At 48.0% G+C, this 14533-nt stretch overlaps 2 protein-coding genes across 2 annotated transcripts in view; both read right to left on the bottom strand.

Moving 5' to 3' along the window:
* The window catches only part of LOC126020186 (epididymis-specific alpha-mannosidase-like), a 34632-nt gene extending 26253 nt beyond the window's left edge, over positions 1-8379 (bottom strand). The window contains exons 1-5 of the mRNA XM_049781648.1: positions 8242-8379; positions 6932-7078; positions 4928-5033; positions 2177-2349; positions 1394-1485 (exon numbers count right to left, since the gene is read on the bottom strand). Coding sequence (XP_049637605.1) covers positions 1394-1485; positions 2177-2349; positions 4928-5033; positions 6932-7078; positions 8242-8379 — 656 coding nt within the window. The remainder of the gene's footprint in view (positions 1-1393; positions 1486-2176; positions 2350-4927; positions 5034-6931; positions 7079-8241) is intronic.
* Positions 8380-13841: 5462 nt separating this feature from the next.
* Positions 13842-14533, bottom strand: part of LOC126020185 (epididymis-specific alpha-mannosidase-like) — a 37479-nt gene continuing 36787 nt past the window's right edge. The window contains exons 18-19 of the mRNA XM_049781647.1: positions 14270-14376; positions 13842-13920 (exon numbers count right to left, since the gene is read on the bottom strand). Coding sequence (XP_049637604.1) covers positions 13842-13920; positions 14270-14376 — 186 coding nt within the window. The remainder of the gene's footprint in view (positions 13921-14269; positions 14377-14533) is intronic.

The raw sequence follows: 14533 nt of genomic DNA, 5'->3' as shown, positions 1-14533 counted from the left end.
CTGGCAGTTTTTTAACTTTCAGTACTTTGAGATATGCCATTCCATTCCCCTTGGTCTAGAAATACCTACCCCTAGCCTAATGGGGGCAAGCTTATATATTTCATCTTTTATTCTTTCTCCTTTTTTTTTTTTTTTGGTTTTTGGTTTTTGGGCCACACCCGGCGGTGCTCAGGGGTTACTCCTGGCTGTCTGCTCAGAAATAGCTCCTGGCAGGCATGGGGGACCATATGGGACACCAGGATTCAAACCAACCACCTTTGGTCCTGGATCGGCTGCTTGCAAGACAAACGCCACTGTGCTATCTCTCTGGGCCCTTCTTTCTCCATTTTGATACCCTTTCCTAGCCATTGTGTCCACAATTTTACTATAGTGCTGGAGGACTTTGCATTTAGCTGAATTGGTATCTGGTTAGCTTCATGCTTTGATCTAGTCACTTTCTCTCCCAGATTCAGGAAGATTTCAGGTATGATTTCTTTTTTTTTTTTGGTTTTTGAGCCACACCCAGTGATGCTCAGGGGTTACTCCTGGCTATGCGCTCAGAAGTCCCTCCTGGCTTGGGGGACCATATGGGATGCCGGGGGATCGAACCGTGGTCTGTCCAAGGCTAGCACAGGCAAGGCAGGCACCTTACCTCTAGCGCCACCGCCCGGCCCTCAGATATGATTTCTTTAGAGAGGCATCAAACTTTTACTCTGATCCCTGTCCAATAGAATACTGAATATTATATTGTCAGCCCAAAGGCCAAAGATTGCTCTCAGAACATCCCTTCATTTTGTTACATCTCATTTCTCCCATCCACATGAATAGTGTCTGTTCCATTTTGTCTTGTCCCTCCATGATCTATGCCCTAGTCCCAACGTTCTCGCTCTTTGTTAAGTTTCCTGAGTTGCATTGGTTGACCTTTCTGGTGGATGTGCTTCTCCTACCCTGTGTCCTAAGACTAGGGGTGAAATAGGAAGAATTGGAGACTGGCTTCAGAATCTGCTCCTTAGACTTTTCTGAGCTTTTGGAAAACTAACTAAAGGTGGCCAAACAGAAATAAAAGAAACAGCGTCTGTCCAAGAGGCCCTGACAACATTGGTGACATTTCTCTCATTCCTGCTGCATGTTCCTGTTCCACAGGATTCACCACCATGGCAGGCTCATAGGCTCAAGAGGGAAGATGGGCTCTGAGCTCAGCACCACCAGCTCCAAGAAACCCGCAGGCCTGGAGATGGAGCCTCTGATCCGACCTCCCACCTCCCCTGCAGGCAGACACTGGGCTAGCCTAGACTAGGACTCAGGGAGAGGCCAATGCCTCAGTTTCTCTCTCTATCACTGGCTCCCCGGGGACTGGGGTGAGGTCCTGTCTGAGATCATGCCAGGAGAGGAGACAGCAGGCCTGAGCACTCACGAGCAGTAGCCAAACTGGTCCAGGACATGCGTGAAGATTTCCTGCTGCTCCTTGGACAGAGACCGGGCCCCTCGCCACACGAACTGCAGTCTCTGAGGGTGAAACAGGCAGAGTTGAGGTCAGGGGCCCACTGGACTCGCCTGGCTGCACCTCCCAGCTTGCCTGTCCTCTGTCCTCACTGGGACCTGCTCTCAGAAGATTCTAGAGAACTGGATCTCACTCCAGTGCCTCCTTTCCAACATTCCTTCCAAGCCCACAAGTACAATTGTACAATTTGCCCCAGCAGTCAGTCTCCTCAAGTTTCCCAAATCTAGGCAAGGAGCCTGGACCTAGGACCACAGATGTCTGAGTGGGTCCTTCCCAGCCCCCTTCAGCCTTGGATGTTCTGTGCTGACCTTTGAGAGAGAAAAATTTCTGCTTCAGCCTTCTGCATCCCAATGTGTGATACTATGGCCATATTCCCAAGAAATCAGAACGAATGTTCCAAATTCTCTGTGGTGGAAGGTCAGGGATTGATGCAGCCCCAGATGAAATGGGAGGCATTGAAATGGGGGTAGGGAGGATAGGTCCTAAGGAGCCCTGCAGTTCAGTGAGCACCGGATTCTGTGGGAAGAGAAGGCAGGAGGAGCGAAAAGGACAGGCAGTAGCAACGCCATCAAATAACAGCTTGTCAATGGCCAAGATTCCCAATCGCAGTGAGTGGCCAGAGCCTTGGAAGGAACATGGAAAGGGGTAGGTTCAGGGCACAGCAGGGAAAAGAGAGTGGAATTGTGGTCCCCTCACCCTGGTATTCTGCATGTTCTCCTTCAGGTCATAGGCAATCCGGGAGATGACGTGGGCATGGAAGCCTGCCAGTGCCAACAGCGTGGGGGTCGTGGCAGAAGCACCAAAGGAGTCAACCTGCCAGGAGAACTGGGGCCGGATGCCAAATGTCTCATAGAGAAACCCATGTCCTTCTGCGAAGAGAGCACAAATCGGGTGGTGACAGGGGTCCCCTCACTCAAGTGCTCTCTGAGTTCCTGCTCTATGAGTTGGATGTCAGCACCTCATACTCAGCAGCAGGGCTCTAGTACAAAGTGCTCTGTTAGAGAATACTCTGGGCATTCACAGATTCATCAATACTTCACAGGCCCCTCAAGGCATGAGACAGAGATAGAAGGAAACAAAAGACAGCCTTGGAGAAGACATGAATTTGTTTAGTTTTTAGTTTCTGAGTCACACCCTGCAGTGCTCAGGGCTTACTGGTTCTGTGCTCAGGGATCACTCCTGGCAGATCCAGGGGACCCTATGGGGTGCCCAAACTCAACCCATGTAGGCTGATCCTAATATTTCTATTTTTATTACTTTTTCTTTTTAGTTTTGGGACCACATCCAGTGGTTATCAGGGGTTACACCTGGCTCTGCACTCAGAAATCTCATCTGACAGACTTGGAGGACCATATGGGATGCTGGGGATTGAACCTGGACCAACCCTATGCAAGGCAAATGCCCTACCCGCTGTGCTATCACACTAGCCCCCAATATTTCTATTTCTTAAGGTAAGGCCTTTTATTTTGTCTGGGTTTTCTTTAATGTTTAAGGTTTGGTTCTACCTTGAGCCCATGGCCTCAACAGTTTTCTTTCATTAAAAACTCTCTACCTAGGCCCGGAGAGATAGCACAGCGGTGTTTGCCTTGCAAGCAGCCGATCCAGGACCAAAGGTGGTTGGTTCGAATCCCGGTGTCCCATATGGTCCCCCGTGCCTGCCAGGAGTTAATTCTGAGCAAACAGCCAGGAGTAACCCTTGAGCACCGCCGGGTGTGACCCAAAAACCAAAAAAAAAAAAAAAAAAAAAAAAAAGAAAAGAAAAGAAACTCTTTACCTCTAAGGCCAGAGTGATAGCACAAATGGTAGGATGCTTGCTTGCAAGCAGCAGACCCAGGTTGATCCCTAGCATTCCATATGTTCCCCAGAGACTGCCAAGAGTGATTTCTAAGAGCAGAGCCAGGAGTAACCCCTGAGTGCATCCAGTGTGTCCAAAAAACCAAAAGAAGAAGAAGAAGAAGAAGAAGAAGAAGAAGAAGAAGAAGAAGAAGAAGAAGAAGAAGAAGAAGAAGAAGAAGAAGAAGAAGATAGAAGAAGAAGAAAGAAGAAGAAGAAGAAGAAGAAGAAGAACGAAGAAAAGAAAGAAAGAAAGAAAGAAAGAAAGAAAGAAAGAAAGAAAGGAAAGAAAGAAAGAAAGAAAAAAGAAAGAAAGAAAGAAAGAAAAGAAAGAAAGAAAGAAAGAAAGAAAGAAAGAAAGAAAGAAAGAAAGAAAGAAAGAAAGATAAGAAAGAAAGAAAGAAAGAAAGAAAGAAAGAAAGAAAGAAAGAAAGAAAGAAAGAAAGAAAGAAAGAAAGAAAGAAAGAAAGAAGAAAGAAAATTCTTTAGTTTCTACAGCTAGGTTGAATCCTAAAACAGCTTGAAAAGGAGGCTTCAGTTTTGGTTTATTTTTCAGAGTCCTGCCCTGCACTTTTCCACTCAGAGAAGCAAGTCTTTGTATCTATGTTAGTGGAAGTGGGAATGGGGTGGTGCTGGGGTTCGTGGGGATTTTTGGAATTGTGTATGGCTGCTTACAGGGGAGATGGTGGTGCCTGTAGAGTTGGAATGGTAAGAGTGAGAAGTGACTTTTCATTGGTGATGTGAGAGGTGGTGGCGTGTCTTAGTTTGTTTTGGTTTCAATTTGGGGGCCACACCTGGATGTGCTCAGGGGTTACTCCTGGCTGTATGCTTAGAAATCAATCCTGGCAGGCTTGGGGGACCATCTGGGATGCTGGTGATTAAACCCAGGTTGACCACGTACAAAGCAAGTGCCCTACCCTCTGTGCTATTGCTCCAGTCCCAGTGGTGGCATGTTTGGTTGGTGGTTTTATGACTTCTTAGAATGATGGTGACAATGTGCTAGATGGAGTTTTGTGGAAGGTGACGTATGGAGGGATTGGCACCCCGGGTTGGGGCCTGGGAGTGGATGTTGCCAGTAGGGGTAAGTTTGAGGTAGGACATGGTCAGGTGGTTTCTGATGATGCTTTTGGAGGCACGTGTGTGGGTGACAGTGGTTGTCACGGTAGCAGCAAGGAGGCAGCAAATGCCATGATCTAACTATAAATGCTATGGTCCTAGCAGTTAAAATAGCAGTTGTGATCATGGCCAGAGCATTGGTAAGAAAGGCAATGAAGGAGGTCATTTTGAAGGGCACAACCTACTACAAAGTACTTTAATAATCCCACTAAAATCCACATACCCACTCTTGAAACAAATATTACCACCTGTTGCACTTTATGAGGAGGAAGTGTTAAATAACCTCAACAAGGTTAGGGATGAACTAAGGATCCGCTGTAGCTATATCCACAAACCTGGGATCCACATGCCTAATACCAATAGGAATCAATATGGTACCAGAAAACTACTGTTTCTCTGGCCTATTTCTCCTATGAAGAGAGGAAGAAGGTTCAGACAGCTTGTCCCAGCCTCTCTATAGGTCCTAAGAGCTCAAAATTCAAAGCTGAGGGCACTGACCTGTGAGCTGCAGGATCTGGTCATCCATATGGGTAACCGCTTCATCATGCATGACCTGGCCTCCACCTACAAACTCCAGGCGTCCTTCAGCCACGAGCTGGTGCACCTTGGTGTTGTGGACAGAGATTGAAAAATCAGGTTCCAATCTGGAGATTGGGGAGGCGGAGTGGTGGCGCAAGCGGTAGGGAGTCTGTCTTGCACGCACTAACCTAGGACAGACCACAGTTTGATCCCTCAGTGTCCCATATGGTCCCAAGCCAGGAGCAATTTCTGAGAGCATAGCCAGGAGTAATCCCTAAGTGTTACCGGGTGTGGCCCAAAAAAAACAAAAACAAAAAAATGGGGCCGGAGAGATAGCATGGAGGTAAGGCTTTGCCTTGCATGCAGAAGGATGATGGTTAAATTCCTGGCATTCCATATGGTCCCCAGAGTCTTCCAGGAGTGATTTCTGAGCATAGAGCCAGGAGTAACCCCTAAGCACTGCTTGGTGTGACCCAAAAAAACAAAAACAAAAGAATCCAATCTGGAGATTGGTCAGAGCTGAGACACCTGAAGCATCTCTTGGTGCTTTCCTTTAAATCCCCCCATTTATCTATTCTGAAATTTTAGGCCTGGTCCGTCCTGGTCCCCGCTTTCTCACCAGCTTGAGCAGCATCTTGGGAAGGGAACAGCTTGGCCCATTTACTTACCACTTTAACACCTCTTATTAAGTGATTTCCCCTTGATTATGGACTCCAGACACAGTACCTGAAGGATTCTGTAGGCTCCGTCATTGCTCTATACACCTACCTAACTGACTTAGCACTCACCCATTTATTTCATGCTATTCTTATCTCAGCATATAACTAATAATTACGTCGTTTCTACACACAAAAAGAGACTATGGTTTTTTCCTTGACAGTAATTAAAGCCTCATGTTAATTACAGAACACATAATTATTTATCATAAACCCACAGTTAGGGTGTACAATTTCTATTTTAGCTCCACTAATATCCTGCCAATGCTCTTATTTTCTGGCCCAGGATATCATTAGGACTCTGTGTTCTTCTACTCCATCATTGCTCTCTGTGTTTTCGTCTTGGTTTGGTTTTTAGTTGTTGTGCCACATTTAGCAATTCTCAGGGTGACTTCTGGCTCTGCACTGAGTTATTCATGGTAGACTTTGGGAGGAACCATAGAGGATGCCAGGGACTGAACCTGAGTCAGTCACATGCAAGGCAAACATCCTACCCACTGCTTCAACTCCTCTCTATGTGTCTGTTAGCTAGAAACTTCCTTGCTGTCTCTTTTTCATTCACAACTATGATCCTACTAAATACTAGCAAGTTATGTTGCAATATGTGTTTTAATTTTACTTTGACGACTAGCTTGTGAAAAAATATTTACATATGATGAACCCCTTGTCTACTTTGTCACAATGCTTCTTATATTATCAAAGACTTATGAACATGACCCTGTAAATAATGTCCCCAGAGCAGTATTTGATTAACTATTTCATGGGCTGAGTTTTTGTTTTCTTATTTTTCTTTTCTTTTTTTTTTTCTTTTTTTTTTTTTTTTTGGTTTTTGGGTTACACTTGGTGATGCTCAGGGGTTACTCCTGGCTTGGGGGATCATTTGGGACACCGGGAATCAAACCCAGGTCCATTCTGGGTCAGGGATGTGCAAGGCAAACGTCCTACCACTGCGCTATCACTCCAGCCCCTGTTTTTCTTCTAAAGGTGAACTATCTTCTGTTCCTTCCCTCAATAAGTACTGATTGAGCACTCACTTGGAAGTACTTAAATCAGCACCTACTCCACACTGGCCCTGGGAGGGAACTGGGCATTTAACAAGAAGAAGGAGATAGATGTTTAGACTATGGGATTGTGGTCTGGGATCACTGTCTGTTTTGCCTGACCATAGATCCGGTGAAAGCTGGAGACCCTGGGCACGGTTACTGTTCTCACTGACCTATGGTTGATCGGCTTCTTTTTAGGCCCCCAGGCCTGTGGGCAGTGGTACCTGCTGTTTTTGCTTCCCAGAGGCAACTCCATTCCACCACAGCCGAAAATACTCCTGCTCCACAGCCATGAACCTGCGCTTGGTTGATCTCATGAGTGCCTCCACCACAGATGTGTAGACATTGGCCACGTATGCATGCATGTTCTCCTGGGGAGGAGAGCCCCGCCATGTCAGCCCCAGACAAGGATGGGGTCTCCAACCTTCTAGGACACTCCTGGCCAGCACAGCAGTTAGGTCGGGCCTCTCATCCCTGTCCTTCTTACCAACACCCTCAGAGAAGCACTGGTGGCTCAGATCCTGGTTGAGTGACAGGAGACAAGCAAGGGCACACTAAGGGCCAAGTTGTTGAGGACAAGAGGAGAAGAAAGGAGCTAAGTCAAACACTGCAGGGGCAAGGAGCTCTGCTCCCAGAAGACAGACTAACAACTCCACTGATGGGTGCGGCTGTGAGCCTGGGGGTGCAATGACATAACAACACAGTCATATAAGGAGACCTATGTCAGTGACCCAAAAGTAACTGCAGTTTGAAGGGGAGTAGAGGGGGAGATGCAGTTGAGGGGTGCTGCCTGGTGTCTGGTCCTTATGGAACTCCCCACTTCCACCCCAGGCTGGGGCTCTATGGGCAAGTCCAGTTTCTTGTGCCAGTATCTCAGGCTGAGAGATCTTCATCAATGCCTCATTTCTTCTCATCTTTTAGTACCATTTGTCTATTCCCACACTCCTTCCTTTCTCTCTCCCTCCCTTCCTCCACCCCCCCCCCCTCTCTCTCTCACACACACACACACACACACACACACACACACACACACACACACACACTCATGCACACATTCACTGAATCACCCTGTGCAGGGAAAAATGGGGCAGATGTTGAAATAGGAGGGCCAGGAAGGGGAACTGGGGGAACTGGGGATGTTGGCTTTTGGGGAGGTGCAACAGGAGGCAGGCATGTACCAGGTTCGTGGATCTAGCATGAAGACTTCAGGCAGAGGGAGCAACAGTGCAGAAATGCTCGGCTAGAGTGAGGAACATGGGACAGGAGGGAGCCAGAACCTTCTAGTGCACCCAGCCCAGGACAAGGACCTTGCTTGTCCCACATTTTTGTGCTCTGTCACCTCCACTGTCTCTGACCTCTTTAGTACAGGTAGGAAAATTGAGGCATGCACTGGGATTCTCTGGTCCCAGGAAAGGCCTCCTGCTGGCCTGGAGACAGAACCTGACTCTGATGTTACAGTTCACCAGGGACTCCCACGGCACTTGTACCTAAGCAGCAGCACCCTGGGAGACACCAGCAGTGCACTGGGACCCACCTGCACTGTGTGCTTCCAACCCACATCCATGTGGCTATGGGGCACAATGAAGACCCGGAGGTTTTCCTGCTTCGTGGCCTGCAGGGTCTGTGGCTGCACCAGCAGCAGGAGTAGAGGCAGCGGCAGGAGCGGCCCCATGGCAGGGTCTGTGCTGGGCCTGACGCCCCTGAGAGCGAAGAGATGGCAGCTCACTGATCTGGGTCCTGCCCTGGGGACAGGCAGGGCGGGGCCTAGGGCAATGCTGTGCCCAGGGGAGGACACTCGAGGTCTGTGCTCACGCCTCTCTGGCCCTTCACCATCCCGAATTTCCTGCCATCCCTGACCTAGGCAGTCTTTGAGCAGAAGCCCGGCAACCACAGAACCCAGGAGAACCTCCCAGGCTTTTCTAAAACCCTCCTGCACTGCTCACTTTGCTCCCCAAAGCATGTCTATCTTTCCAGGCCCTCCTCATTCCCACACTTGGACTGGATGTTGGGGGGATTCTCAGCAGTCGTATGGCGCACACCAGTGAACTCCTCTCTCCCACCACTTTGTACCTGTACCCCTGCTTTGTTCCTGTCATAGAGGTGTTTATCCCTTCAGAGAAACTGGCTTCTAGAAAGACGTGGCCCAGCCCCCCTGCCAGTGGGAGATGAGATGGAGGACAGAGGACACTGTTCATGAGCAGGAAGACCCCAGATGGATGGGGGACCTTGCTGAGACACATCTCACCCCAATTCAACACAATGGCTACTGGTGGAGGCGATACAGCACAGGTCCGAGTGCAAAATGTCTCACCTACCCTGGTGGACATCGTGAGGTGGGGGCCCTAGAACTGTCTCAGACCACACGAGAGCAGAGGGTCTGTGTTTAAGGGTCCAGGGCCAGACCTTTCAATGCAATGTCCTAGAGGTGAGCCTCAAGGAAGACCAGAGCTGGAGGCTGATCTTTGTCTAGGGGCTGTCTGACTATGTTTTTTAGACCTCAGAGGGTCCATGTCCCTTTCCCCCGGGGGCCAGGATGTCAAAGAGACAGTTGTCTGCAACTGGGTTGGCCTCTCAGGAGATAATATTCAAGTTCAATTCAGTTAACTCTGCTATTAGTCACCAATTGTACCACAAATAGATTTTTCTCCTTCTCAGGGAGATACACTTGATGACCTAGTGAAAGAGGAAGCCCCATTTGTCATTGCCAGAAGGTCCATATGTCCCTACTCACCTAACACATACACACCCCATCCATCCCTAAGGACCTGCTCATGCTTGAAACATTCCTAACTGGACCATAGAATTCTGCCCCCACCAAGGAGAAGAGAATGGACAATACCAAAAGCACATGACCAAGTATGACTCAAACCAGCCAAGACCCTGCTGGAACTTACATTCTCTGGGACGGTTTTGTTCATTGATAAGAATCACAAAAGGCCTTTCAAAGGGCCCATACGGGGTGGGAGTGATAGAGGACAGGGAGGGTGTTTTCCTTACATGCAGCTGATCTGGATTCAATCCTCAGCATCACTATGGTTGCACCGAGCCTGCCAGGAGTGATTCCTGAGCACAGAGCCAGAAGTAGCTTCTAGTGCTGCTGAATGTGGCCCAAAAATAAAAAACAAAACAAGCCGGAGAGATAGCATGGAGGTAAGGCATTTGCCTTTCATGCAGAAGGACGGTGGTTCGAATCCCAACGTCTCATATTGTCCCCTGTGCCTGCCAGGGGCGATTTCTGAGCATAGAGCCAGGAGTAACCCCTGAGCGCTGCCAGGTGTGACCCAAAAACAAAAACAAAAAATAAAAATAAAAATAAAAACAAATACTAAGTTCCTTTCCCTTTTTCTTTACTTTCCACTTTCCAATCCCTTTTTTTTTTTTCATGTAAATCTGGATTTTTTTAATATTTTTTCTTTATTTAAACATCTTGATTACAAATATGATTGTGATTAGGTTTCAGTCATGTAAAGAACAACCCCCCTTCACCAGTGCAACATTCCCACCACCAATGTCCCAAATCTCCCTCCATCCAACCCCACCCCTACCTGTACTCTAGACAGGCTTTCCAGTTCTCTCATTCATTCACATGATTATGGTAGTTCCCAGTGTAGTTATTTCTATAACTGCACTCACCACTCTTTGTGGTGAGCTTCATGAAGTGAGCTGAAAGTTCCAGCCCCCCTCTCATTGTCTCTGAGGATTGTTGCAAAAATGACTTTTATTTTTCTTAAAACTCATAGATGAATGAGACTATTCTGTGTCTCTCTCTCTCCCTCTGACTTATTTCACTCAGTATGATAGATTCCATATACTTCCATGTATAGGAAAATTTCATGACTTCATCTCTTCTGAGGGCTGCATAATATTCCATTGTGTATATGTACCACAGTTTCTTTAGCCATTCGTCTGTTGAAGGGCATCTTGGTTGTTTCCAGAGCCTGGCTATTGTGAATAGTGCTGCAATAAATATAGTTGTGAGGAAGGGGTTTTTGAATTGTATTATTGTGTTCTTAGGGTATATCCCTAGGAGTGGAATAGCTAGGTCAAATGGGAGCTCAATTTTCAATCACTTTTCTATCGGTTTATTTTTATTCTTGAAAATATTGAAGAACCGTGGAACCATGAATGACCTGCAGAGACCTGCAGTCACCACTCCTACAGCACTATTTTTGAAGTAGAGAAACTTGGGATGCCTGCAACTCCCACATACAGTGCCGGCCTGTGCCCAGGATCTCACATGGCTACCCAGGCTGTGTCCCCTGACCCACATCATTGCTCCACATAAAAGGCGTGGGGGCGGCTTGTCCTGAGTCGCTGGGCAGAATCGTCTGAGCCAGGCTCCCAGGGCAGATGCGGGTTTGTGAGGTGCATTCTTCCGATTTCTATTAGTCATGGGCACTATGTCTTGACCCTCAAAAGTGGCACAGTTCATGCTCACTGCCAGGACTCACCCCAGGCTAGCCTCATGAACCTAAGTGCTCAAGCCCCTCACATGTGCTCCTGGGATCCCCCTGCAAGAATCCCATCCCCTGCTGTGTGTCAGGCAGAGCAGCAGTGGGAAGAGCCAGAGCCACCTTCCAGCACTGGTCTCCTGTTGCTCTGCTGACCATCCCCAAAAGAGCTTCCTGGGAGCAGATACAGGGCATATGGAGACAGGTTGGAGAAAAGAGATATCCCAACCTTTCCTCTGCTTTTGGCCCACATTGCAAGGATGAGGACAGACGCCCAGGGCAAAATTCCTAGTACAAAAGTCATAGCCATCAGGTCCATAGGCAGAAATAGCCAGGTAGTACCCAGATACATTAGAGATGAGGACCAGGAGGACCCGTTCATGGTAGGAAGCTTGTCACAAAGAGCAGGGGAGTGCAGTTGGGGCAGAGACAGGACACTATGATTATGAGAGTTGGAAATGATCACTTTGGACAAGAACTGGATGCAGGGTACCCCTCAAAACTGTACTGCAAACCACAGTGTCTAAAAGGAAACAAAGGGCAAAAGAGTGGGAAAAGGAGAGAGAATAAAAGTGTCTGCCATAAAGGCAGGAAGGAGGGAAACTGGGACATTGGTGGCAGAAAGTGTGCATTGGTGAAGAGATCAGTGTTGGGACATTGTATAACTGAAATTCAACTGTTAGTGTTAGCTGGTTTTCACTGGACCTTGCCTGCTCTTGGAAGTGGCCTTGTTTTATCCAATAAAGGCGCTCTGGGAAGGCCGGAGGGGAAGCTACCATCTTAGCTAGATGTACTGCATGGTAGAGCTGCTAGCTGGTGGGGTTCAGTTTGCGGTTTGGGTTCCTGGCTTGTTCTTTCTCAATTGTGTGTGTGGATTATTTTCTGCATCGAAATCTCTACCGGATTTGGGTCTCTCATCCCACCCGGATTGGGGGTATGGGCATCTCACTTTCTCACTGGGGTTTATAGAATACTAAACCTAATATTTCACACTCAACTATCAACTACTTTGTAACTGTCTCTCACAGTAATTCAATACCAAAAATAAATAAACAAACAAACAAACCAGAAGCCGGAGAGATAGCATGGAGGCAGGGTGTTTGCCTTTGCATGCTGAAGGACTGTTGTTCGAATCCTGGCATCCCATATGGTCCCCCCAGACTGCCAGGAGTGATTTCTGAGCATAGAGCCAGAAGTAACCCCTGGGAGCTGCCGGGTGTGACCCAAAAACCAAAAAAAAAAAATTTAAATAAACCAAAAGATGAGGGTAACGTGAAGATAATTTGAATCCCTTTTAAATGAAAATTGGGTTCTTTGTGTTTCTTATTAGAGTGACACAATGTTATAGAGAATATAGTGATACATTCAGTGGTCTGGCTGCCCTAAATCTTTTGCGTCACCTGTTTGGCCTTAAGTATTGTCTCTTTGCCTGTGCAAGCTCAAGGTCTGGAACAGAATTTATGATTTGGGGGGGACTATAACCTTCTTATTTATCAGAGAGCCAGTGCTAATAGCTGGGAAGTGAAACTGAGGCTTCCTCTTTCAAGGGAAGGTGTGAACTCGACTTTGTAAAGAAAGGAGTGACAGTGGGGGGGGGGGAGCATCACCTCTTTCTGTGGGGGTAAAATCTGGGCAAATGGGCAATAAGTGACAGGAATTTCCATTGCAATGTTTATTTAAAAATAAGAAAAACAGGATATATCAATGTCCTGCAGTGACCCAAACAGATGGTCTTCACTCCATCCTGAGATCCCCGGGGTAGCCTGGGTGAAGGAAACCTTCCTGGGTCATGAATCTTGAAAGTAGACAAAGAAGGTCCGGATTTCCTTTGGATGGATGGTGACAAAATGGTTTCCCGTTGGCCTTGTTTGAGGGCTGGGTTTGTCTAGAAGAAAGGGTGACCCATCAGGCACCACCCCTGGGTGCCACCTGCCTCTCAGTTCTCCCTCCTGCATCACAATCAGTTTGAGATTAAAGTGATGGAGAGCTAGAGTTGACCCCCCTCTAGTAGCGCTTCTGGGGGGCTGCTCTGCATTCATGAGCTTGCCCAAGAACTGTTCAAGGTAGTTAATATCATTCTGGTACCACTCACTTCATCGACCCCAGGTTTTAAGATAGAAAATCTAATATATTCATCAATTCTTCCTGCACTTAATCCACCAATCACTGGCCCCTCTAACCATCATCCTTAGCCCACTCTTCCTTCCATCCAGCCAACCACACTTACATACCTCCTTCCACCCACCTATTCCCCTTCTGTCTGGGGGCAGTGCTTTGGTGCTTAGGACTTACTCCTGGCCCTGTTCTTAGAAATCACTCCTACTGGTGCTCAGGGAGCAAACTACAGTGCCAAAGATCAAAATTAGGCTGGTTGGGCCCGGAGAGATAGCACAGCGGCGTTTGCCTTGTGAGCAGCCGATCCAGGACCAAAGGTGGTCGGTTCGAATCCCGGTGTCCCATATGGTCCCCCGTGCCTGCCAGGAGCTATTTCTGAGCAGACAGCCAGGAGTAACCCCTAAGTACCACCAGGTGTGGCCCAAAAACCAAAAAAAAAAAAAAATTAGGTTGGTTAATTCCCGTGGCCTTTGTACTACCTCTTTGCCCATCCAACATAGCACAGTAGCTCTGCTGTGTGCAGGGTACAAAGCATCAGTGAAGGAAGAGAGGACACAGGGGGTGTGTTTCAAGAAGGACTGGCACTAGGGCTGAATTGGGCTGAAGTGTGAGAAGGGCTCTCCAGGAAGGAGAGGAGGACCAGGAAGCTGTGGGCAGAGGGGGCAGCACCCCCAAGGGTGGGAAGGAAAAGGGTCCTAGTGATAACTGAAACCAGGTCTCTAAATGGCTCTGCTGTCACCAGGGGAGGGCTGGTGTGTGTCGTTTGAGAACAGTTATTAGACACACTTGCGCAAAGGCCTCTCTACCAGTCCTTTCAGATGGGTGCTGCCCGCTACTTAACCAGACTCCCAGATGCAGAAACTGGGCTTCTAAGGCTCACACAGCCTGTGAGGAGTAGAGAGGGAACTGACTAGCTCTTTACCCCCTCTGGGTGAAGACAGGAAATGACTGGTGGGGTCTGGACTCAGGGCATCCAAACCTCTGTTTTGATCTGACCGCTTCTGCGTCCTCCACCTCCAGCGCTGCATGCTGTCCATGGCCCAAGTGCCCGTGAGGGAGCGTTCCTCCACCTTCCTCACTGTGCCAAGTCCTCGCAACACCCACTGAAGGAGACATGATGGGGTGGGGAGGGCATAGGATGGGGTGGGAGCCTAAGACCCAGGTCTGAATGGAGAACTTTCCACACCAGGCACCTGCATGGCCTCATCTCTCAGAGATTCTCAACAACTTCACTGCAGAGACATTCTCTTTCCTACTGTG

Source organism: Suncus etruscus, chromosome 10, assembly GCF_024139225.1.
Source record: "Suncus etruscus isolate mSunEtr1 chromosome 10, mSunEtr1.pri.cur, whole genome shotgun sequence".
Taxonomy (NCBI): Eukaryota; Metazoa; Chordata; class Mammalia; order Eulipotyphla; family Soricidae; genus Suncus; species Suncus etruscus.
The sequence above is the reverse complement of the archived record's forward strand: the minus strand, read 5'-3'. Positions and strand labels throughout refer to the sequence as shown.